Source organism: Vanellus vanellus (assembly GCF_965231255.1).
Source record: "Vanellus vanellus genome assembly, chromosome: 21".
Classification (NCBI taxonomy): domain Eukaryota; kingdom Metazoa; phylum Chordata; class Aves; order Charadriiformes; family Charadriidae; genus Vanellus; species Vanellus vanellus.
Genome location: NC_138926.1, coordinates 5,943,945 through 5,953,649, shown reverse-complemented (window position 1 = coordinate 5,953,649; position 9,705 = coordinate 5,943,945). Strand labels below are relative to the sequence as shown.

The window sequence follows — 9,705 nt, the reverse complement described above, 5'->3', positions numbered from 1 at the left end:
ATATTTTAATGTGTTGCCAGAGCTTTTACAACAGAGAAACATCCTACGGAGCGCAGCACAACAGAACAGACCTAAGTGACCATAGATGAGTCCTCACACGCTCCAAGTGATTGGTTTCACTCCCAGCGCAGAGCTCTGTGGCTGTAGGGAAGGTTTGGGTTGTTTGGGACACACAATTTCCTGTAGGCAGTTTTTAAGGGAAATCTAATAAACAGAAATTACACAGTACTGACCCCGAGTTCACCGTCACGGCTTGTAGGAAGCACAGCCCTTTCCCGGTTACTCACTCCTGCCGCTGCCCGGCCCCAGTGCTCGGCCCCAGCTCAGCTCCTCGCTCACTCAGCCTGTTCTGCATGTTCTGTGTCACATCTCCCTGCGCATCCCGCACCACTCCCCAGCTCCGGACCCAAGCAGTCCCAAACTCACCCACCCCTGCCCCAGCCTCCCCTCCTGGCAGTCAGCAGAGGACAACACAGAGGTGGGCACCATAAGCCCGCCCACCGGGCCTCTGCTTTCAAAACCAGGTACAAAACTTGAAAGAGGACTCCAGGACACTCCTTAAAAACAACAACAGGAAAAGGACAAAAGCACCTCCCCGCCTGCCTGATCCAGCTTTATTCTCCACTTCATTCTCTTTCATCAGAGAGGAAAACATTCAGCCAAATTGAAGTCTGGGGGCCCTACGGGGCTCTTCCAGCCGGGAGGGCTGAGGCTGGATGGAGGTACCAGCCCTGCTGACACATTCCCAGTGCCCGTCCTTATTTCTCCCACCCAGTTCCCCCTTCCCCGCAGCGTCCCCGGCAGCGCGGCGCTCTCCCTGCCCCGGGGCAGGCAGCTCCGCTGCTGGCAGCCCTTTTCGCCCCCGGCGTAGGTGAGCGGGGCCGGGCGAGCGGGGCCGGGGAGCGGAGAGGCCGGGGGACCGTCCTGCGGACCGCCGCGGGGGGAGCTCGGAAGACCCTCCCCGGCAGGAGCTGCCCCGGCCGGGGGCGGGGAGGGGAGGGAGGGGAAGCTAAAAGCCCGTCGGGGCGCGCTGGCACCGCCTCCTTTGCCGGGCGGCCCCGGAGCCCGCAGCCGGGCGGCGGAGCCGGGGTAAGGAGCGGGCGGGCGCCGGGCTGCTGGGGAACTGCCGCTCCGGGGGCGGCTGCTCTGCCGCCGGCCCCCTGCCCTGCTGGGGAAGGGGGTCCCGGTCACCCCCCCGGGCTGTGCCGGCGTTTTGGCTGGGGAGCGGTGCTGGCGTCCTGGTTTTCCCCCAAATGCAGTGGGGCGTTGGAAGCGGGGAGGGGCTCGCAGGGAAACGGTGCTGCGGAGGGTCTCGGGAGAGCACCGTGCTCACGGGGAGGGTACGGGGCGTGTTTTGGTGGGGTTGTTGGATTTGTCTTGCTCGTGTTGTGTTTTGGTGGTCTGGGTTAGGTGGTTTGGTGTTGTTTTTTTGCTTTGTTTCCCCCCTGGGGTTCCCACGAGCGGGCTGGGGTGGGTGCTGAGGCAGACGGCCGCGCTCGTAACATCCTCGCTCTGTGTTCAGCAGGATGGTTTCCGTCGCTCTCGAGGTGACCTGCAGCCTCGTTGCCTGGCTGTCTCTGTATGCCTGCTTCTGCCGCTGGAACAAGCGCCGTTCCCACGAGTGGAACTGCCGCTTGGTCACCCTGCTGCATGGGGTGATTGTCACCTGCCTCTCGGGTTACGTTGCTCTCTCGGATGGCCCCTGGCCTCTGACCCACGCAGGTATGTTTGAAGGCTTACCCTGACACATGTCCTTGTCATGTAGTGTGGACACCTCTGGTTACAGGTGGAGTGGGGGGCTGATTGCTTTTGCTGTCTCTTCTCTTCTGTGTATGCTTTTGGGGCATGTTTGGGGCAGGATTTTGTTTAACTCCTCTGCTTCTTCTCCAGCCCTTACCACTTCTTGCTGTTAATCTTTTTGTTTGCTTTGTTTTATCCGTGTACATATTGAAAGTTTTCAGGTTGGCAGCTTGAGTTTATTGCAGCATTAGGTGTAGCAGTGTGTTGAGAACAGACTAAGTGCTGTTTGCACCTTTAAGGGTGTAATAATTCCTGGCATTTGGCTGTGGTGGTTTGTTTGCTGTTTTCTACCATTAAATCTCAAATAGTTCTGCTGATGGGGGTCAGGCTTTCCACCCCTGCTTTTTAAAATGGTGGAGGCAAAAAAGAGGAAGAGAAGCATGGCAGGATGGGATGGCCTCCTGCATCTGCTGGGCAGGCTGAAGTGTAAAGGGAGAGCGGAACCAGACATCCAAGTGTCCAGCCTGGCACTTGGCCCATAGGATAAGGCTGGAAACTAAGGCGGAAAGAGGCATACTTACAACCTATATTGCTCCATGTTGTAGAAGAATGTCTTAAGTAGGACCCCAGGCTTATGTGCATCTTTTATTTCAGGTTCACCAAACACATCTCTTCAGATCCATGTGCTGTCCCTGACCTTGGGTTACTTTATCTTTGACCTGGGCTGGTGCCTGTATTTCCAGACAGAGGGGGACCTAATGCTGTTCCATCACACGCTGAGCATCTGTGGCATGATCATGGTGCTGGGACTCGGGAAGTCTGCTACAGAAGTCAATGCTGTTGTATTTGTTAGCGAGATCACCAACCCACTGCTCCAGACCCGCTGGTTTCTGCGGGAAACGGGGCGTTACCACACTTTCCTGGGAGAGGTGGTGGATTTCTTCTTTGTGTTCCTCTTCCTGGTGCTGCGAATTGGAGGAGGAGCTTTGATCATGTATGCGATGGTGACATCCCCTGATCCCAGCTGGCTCCTCAAGGCTGGAGGCCTGGCCATGTACATTGTATCTTTGGGGTTCATGGTTGAAATCGGCCGCTTTGTCAGGAGGAAAATGTTGAAAAAATATCACTCCTGGACAAGCCTGAGGAGTACAAATGCACCTGTGAAAACTAATGGGCATTTGACAGCTCATTGATGGGTTGTGGATGATAATCCCTTGCGCTAGGGTCCTGGCTACTGATGCCTATTCCTGTGAAAAGAACTCCTAAAAGTTGTGTGGAATTGACTTTCTGGCACTGGCAGTGGTCTGCTACACCCGGAGGAGATGAATCGGCGCTAGGAACACAGGAAAGCTGGCAGAAGGGGCGGGTTGAGTGGAAATCTGAGGAACCTGGCATGTCCACTGAGCTCTGATTCCCTGACTTTGCCAGCAATGGTACAGTCTCAAGGAGGGTGGCCATGTCAGATCTATTCAGTCTGCAACCAGTAATTGCACCGTCTGTATGTTCTGTAATCATTTTGGAGGTAGAATTATTTTACAGTGTAGAGCCAGAAAATCAAATCTGAAAAAATCCCATCTTCCTGCCAGTGGGACTGGGTATGGGTGTGACCTAGCAATGATTTACTGAGCCTTGTTCTGCCTTAATCCTGGAGTTGGACAACACGCTTGACTAACTACTTGGATGAAAGCCTCTGAACAAGGTTCAAGTGCTTACAGGGGTATGGTGGAGTTGTCCTTTGAGTGTGTGAAGTTGTGGTACTTGAGGCGAGGCAATGTTTTACCTCATTGTTTTTAATGATACATTTCTTTTTTTTATTTTTTAATACTTGCATTCAAGCAGATACTGATCTTAGAGCAGTGTGACTTCACTGGGATTGACTCAGGCCCTTGCCACCAAAAGTCAGGCATTAGACTTGTGCCAACAAACTCCACAAGCAGGTGTTCACCTAGCCTTGGATTGCTTTAAAAGTACATGAGACATTTTGTGGGTGAGAGATGATAGAGAAAAGCCCTCTCTGGATCCTTTTTCTGTTCTGGGGTTGGCTCATTTACAAGCCACTTGAGCTGAATGCATGGCAACCAAGTCTAATAAGTGATTTTCTGGGGTGACAGTAATGTTGAGGCAGATCTCAGTGTAACATCTGCTCCATACCAGCAGGTCTTAGAGTATGGACCAGTTCTCTTGTGTTCTTTACCTCTCAGAATTGTGTTCTGACATTTCCCCTTGGCTTTTAATGTGAATTTTCCCCCTATTTAAGGCTGCAGTTCAGACTTACTCTCCCATAAAAGCCTCGCTTACAGCTGAGAAACAAATGGCCTTGTGTTGCCCTCAGGCTTAGCAAGGCCGGTTGCCTTTCCTTCCTGCTTTCAAAGACCTTGTTTAGGAGAGCTTCTTCATGGAGCTAAAGAGCCCCTGAGACAGCCTGTGTGGCTCTTGCTGAAGGGAGGTGTCACCCCTGTTGCAGAGGTGAAGGAGGGGAGGTGGGAATACAGCTGCCGTGGGGATGCAGCCTTACTAGCTCCTCCATGCCTCTTATCTCACTAACTTTGGCACTGTTCAGGGCAGATATCTGCCTTGGCTGGGGGTTGGAATAAGGTGTCTTGAGAGATTAAAAATGACATGAAATAACCCAATGTTTTACGTGCTCTCCAAATGCATTGCATCTGTGAATCCAGGCAAGTGAGCAGGCTAATACAGTTAGAAAAACAGGAGCCTTGCACTCCTGATACCTTGCCAGCATGGCTCTGGGGGCCTGGCCTCTTGCCAGAGTCGCTGTGCTCTCCTGAAAACTCCTATGAGTGATGAGACTTCTAATAAAGTTATGTTCTCTTTTAAAAAAGTAATGATTGCTGTAACGTTCTTTTGCTCTGGGTCTTAAGGAGGCAACTGAAGTTAATGCTGAGGAAAACAGGCTTGAGGGTAGCCTAAGCATGCTAAGGCTAGTAGTCACTGGCAAAGCTCTGGCTCATGCCCTTCAGGAAGGAGTGAGCTGGTGGGGAAACGAGCACAGACTGAGCCATGTGCTCTGGAGCTCAGGCTGGAGAAGGTCAGCCGAAACTCAGATTTGTGACTAATGTACCCATAACCTGCCATGCCAATGAGTCATGTTGCGTATCACAGGGATGTTAAGAATGGGACATTAAACAGAGGTGTTTGCTCTTGATCATTTCTGCATTGATGCACGCAAGGTCACAGGGTGACTGTTAAATTCTGGTCATGGCCTACATTCCAGGTTGCCTTTTTTTGATCTGCAGCACCAATGCCTCTCTGCTGCTGCGTTTCATCCTAGGAATGACCAATTTGGAAGCCTTGGGTTGCAAGGTAGTTTGTCTACACCATCTTTGGAGAACCAGTTGAAAGTATGAGAACATTGTTGGTGTTGTGAGATGCCCTAAGCCACTGCTGAGTGGCTGTTTCCTGCTGAGAACCTGCTACCGCTGGGCTAGGACTCTGCTGCCTGGAGTGGAGGTGGGCCTGGGCTTGGCTTCCAACATGAAAACTCTCTCCCTTCAGCTGAGGGACAGTAACGCAGTGCACTCAGCCTGCCTGCCTGCAAAACAGAACTGATGGTAGTTACCCTGTGAGATTTGAAGCAAAGTAACTGCCCTCAGGTGGTAATGCACCACATCTCATCTAAGGATAGTTTTAGTGTTAAACCCTCTAGTCTGATGCTAGAAAGGTAACTGGCTGTGCCCTCAGTATCCTGTTGAGCTTCTTATTTGCTAATGTTTCAAATAATGTATTTTTTAATACTGGTGCCTGATTTTTATTTGTCAAATATCCTTGAGGGCTTTTACAGTCACAAAAAGTGTCAGTCTTGGCCTATCCCTGGGCGAGGCTATTGGACTCTTGTCTATTTCCAGTTCTTGTCTATTCCCAGTTTATTTTTGGACAAGAAGTTTCCCAGTGTTGGCAAGCTAATACATTCTGTGACCCTTCAGTGTCATAAGCTCTCGTTAGAACAGGTACAGGAAGAAGACAAGAAGAAAGCATGTACTGCTGGGGGAGGGTATAACTGTACTAAAATGGGTAGCAGCGTGCAAAGAACTGTTAGCAGAGGTTCCTGTCCTGAGCTGTTTTGCTGAATGCTGTTTGTCTGCAGGCAAACCGAGCCAGCGCAGCTCAGCCCAGCCTGCCTATTTAAATGGCTGACTCTGCACAAAGCAAACAAGAAAATTAGTGTATAAGCTGCACCTAACTTCTGGTACAATCCACTGGGAGATGATTTAACTTGCCACCTTGCATCTCAGTAGATGCAAATTTTGCACATTGTATGATCTAGAACAAAAAAAAAAACAAACCACCCACCCACAACTCCTCTATATTCTGCCTTGGGCGTTAAATGGTCCTTGCCTTGCTAGGGCTTTTGGAGGGCTTTTCTGTGACCACCTCTGCTGCTCTTCCTGGCAGCTCAGTTTCTGTGTTAGGAGTCAACGTTAGCCCTATAGTTTTCTGTCTGTCGATGTTGTTCTGTATCCAAAGCTAAGTATTAGAGCAGCTCCATCTCAGTTGTTACGGAGCCTATTGGAGGGGGCCGGTGCCTGGCCCAGCAAAAGCGGACAAAAGTGAGATGAGACCCAAGGTTTATCAGAGAAGCATACGCACTATTAATGTGAGCAGGGATGTGCTGGTATAGCTGAAGAATGAGCATCTTATAACAAGAGGAACCTGTGCCTGGCCTGAACTGGGAAGGTAAGATAGAGAGCTACCCAGCTGAAAACAGGCTCATTACGAGTGCTGCAAGAAGCAGGACAAGACACTCCCACCACCTGTATTTCAAAAGGTAAAACTTGACAGGACGAAGGGGAAAAAACCCACCCTATTTCTGGGTGTGAGAGGTTGTTTTGATTGCAGCTTACGAAAGGAGTAAGCGTGTTGGTTGGAGGAACGTTTCTGCGAGCTACTTCGTGTGTCCTACTCTGTGGACGTAGATGAAGGGAGGAGGGGGAAACGATGCAGTTTATGACTGAATGCCCGCAGCGGGAAGAAATGGCTAGGCTCCCTAGCTGCAGCATGAGCACTGGATGAGAGGGTACGTTCAGGGCAGGGCTCTGTAAAGCGTCGGTTCGCACCGGGCGCTGCCTCGGCCGTGAGCAGAGCGAGCCTGAGACGGGCCGTGGGGGCGTGGGATTAAAATTTCCCGTGCCCGCAGGGGAAAGCCGCGCTCTGTACGTCTGTGCCCGGCGGGAACACCGCCTGCCCCTTGCTCTGCCGCCGGCAGCCGGCTGGGCCTTGAACCGCGCTGTGTCCCCCCCCGCCGGAGAGGCCGGCGGACCCGCGGCCTGCAGTGCTCGGGGCCGGCGCCGAAGGTTCCCCCCTTCCCCCCCCGGCTCGGCTGGGCTTCGGAGGGATGCGCGAGAGGCCTGCGGGGCGAGGCGGGAGCGGCGCTCCCTCCCCCCGGCCGCTGCCGTCCCTCCTCCCCGCCAGCAGGTGCCCCTCGGCCGCCGCCGCTTCCTCTTCCCGGGCGGCGGCGCGGCGGCGGGCCGGCCCCAGCAGCCGCGTCCCTGCAGGTGGGTGCGCGGGGCCGGGCCGAGGGGAAGGGCGCGGCGGAGGAGAGCGGGCCCGGGCGGAGCGGAGCGGAGCGGAGCGGGGCGGGAGGCCGCGGGCAGGGCGAGGGCGGCCGCATCCATCCCCGGGAGCGGGGCGGCCGGAGGGCCGGGGCGGGCGGGCTGTGGCACCTCGGGTGGGCTCCTCCATTTTCTCATGACGGAAACAACGGCGCGTTGCTGCAGGCCCCCATCTGGTTTTTTGTAGCTCTTTCGGGGAGAGCAGGGCTGTTCTGGACTAGGTGTGTAGGCACGTTTAACTGCTGTAGAGCCTGCCTTCATCCACGACCCTCTTGCTACTGGTGCTGCAAACGTTATTATAATTACTGCGGTTTTTAAAGGATATTGCCCTTTCTGGAGTGCGAGGACGGGCATAATTCACAGGTGCAATAGACACTTGCATATGCTAATGACAAATGTTGAGCCTTGATATGCAATTGGAAGATAGCCCCCCTTTTTTTTTTTTTTTTTCCCCAGGGGATGGAGAAGTAGCTTTTTCATAAGCAGGTGTGGAAAACACCTCAAAATGTTTAAAAGGTCATTCCTCTTCCTCCTGCCAGCCTTCTCCAGCTGGTTAGTCCCTTTTGTCATGTCAGAATTCATCCTGCCTTATCTGCCCTGACTGAATGCGTGCAGACCTCAAGTACCAGGGATGTCAATGGAAACACCTGGTCAGAGCAGTTAATCACATCCTTATTTCATCTTCCCATGTTCCCGAGGCCCATTATACCATAATGGTTTTGTTTACCCAGCTTCCCAGGTCATTCCTGGTGATACTTGCAACAGGCCAAACAGGAAGGTTGGGCATTGCAACGCTGACTCCTCATCACATGGAGTCCTTTTGGTGTTCCCCAGCCCTGGGTGTGAATCCAGCACGCTGGTCAGCAGGTACCAGCAGGACCAGTGGCGCTTCTGCTGTTGCACAACTGGAAAGTTGCGTATCCCAGAGCGTGACTCAACTTCTGATGCACTTCCCTGAATGCTCAGGAGTAACGAGGCACATCTTATATTTCATGGAGAGGTGTTATAAGTATGAATGAGATTTAGATATTGGAGTATTATGTATTTGGGAGGCTTTTAGCAACAAGAGCAGTATCCTCCACAGATGTTTATGCGCTGTAATTTTGTTCTGGCAGTATATCTGTGCTTGTTTGAGAGATTTTTATATTGCGCTGTGAGTAAAGGAAGGTGTATGAAAGAAATACTACTGAAAAATTCTTTATGCGCATAGCTTCTAATGCTTTTATCTCAAAAAGATTTGGAGGTCTTGGTGGCAGAAAAGGTGAAATGAAGTCTGCGGTTAGGAGAGCTAAGTGGTTTTCACCTTGTCTCACTCCTCTCAAAGTGCAGAGGCGGGAGCATCCAGCGCCTTGCCCAGGGGAGGTGTGGGGTGGCAGGGGGCTGGCGGAGTGCAGTCAGGGGTAGGAGAGGCACTGGCTGTGTGAGTGCTTGGCTGCTTCCAAAGGTGGTGGGCTACTCTGTCCGATCACCATTTGCTGGGAGATGCTTTGTTCTAATCTGAGCTTTGTCCTCACATGCTCGTGAAGAAGCTTTAACTGTATGTTGTTCCACTGTAAGGTTTCCTGGGTAGGACAAGGGGATTTTACAGTGTTTTTTTTCCCCAAATTGTCCTGGAGATGTGTTAATGCTAGAAAGTTAAAATTTAGTAGCAGGATGAGATGGCAATGCCTTTGTGTTTCTCTTGACTTATTTGTAGTTGGTGTCACTACACTGGGAAGATTGATTAGCAGCAAACTTAGCAAAAGACTGTGTGTTTTGTTTTTTTTTTTTAATTTTTTTTTTATTCCAGGAGAGGAGGAACCAAGCTAGCAAACAGCATGACAGGATGAGTAGGTCAGGTGGGGCAACACAAGCAGAGCAGTGAAATGCAGATATATGGGAAGGGAAGAAAAACAAAGGGGCAGCAGTAGCTCTGGATCAAAGCCTTATTGCTGGATGTGGTACTCCTCTCAGCCTGTCCCTCAGGCAGTGTAGACGAGCACTATCATATCCCAGCAGATCCTGTATCATAGACTGGCTGGGGAAGTCCTCTGAGATGTGTTACCAAGTTGTGCTGTTTTCTGTTCAGCCAGGCTAGGAACTCACTGCCTTACAAAGACATTGCTTTCAGTGCATGTTCCCACAGCTGAGGTGACACTGGTGGGGGCCTGCGTGCTGGTGGCCACATGGTCAATCTGCCCTAATTCTCAAGGATACCCTTCTTTGATGTAGGCCTTTCCCCAGAGAAACTGCAGTTCCTCTGCAGAAGAAATTTGTCAGGAGCAAGCAACACCATCAGGAAGCAGCAGAGTACTCTCAGTGCTGGGATGGTTATGGGTGAAATGCTGCACTGGGTTGTGCTAACACTGCCGAAGGCTAAATCTTCTGATGCATTTTGTCTTTCTGTTCCTGTGACAGG

At 51.9% G+C, this 9,705-nt stretch overlaps 1 protein-coding gene across 1 annotated transcript; it reads left to right on the top strand.

Annotated features, from left to right (window-relative positions):
* Positions 1-1,526: 1,526 nt before the first annotated feature.
* LOC309680273 (TLC domain-containing protein 5-like) lies at positions 1,527-2,933 on the top strand (the record flags this gene model as incomplete). The annotated part of the gene is made up of 2 exons (XM_082493825.1): positions 1,527-1,722; positions 2,395-2,933. 2 exons carry the CDS (start codon positions 1,527-1,529, stop codon positions 2,931-2,933), a joined length of 735 nt encoding a protein of 244 aa, XP_082349951.1.
* Between the last annotated feature and the right edge of the window lie 6,772 nt (positions 2,934-9,705).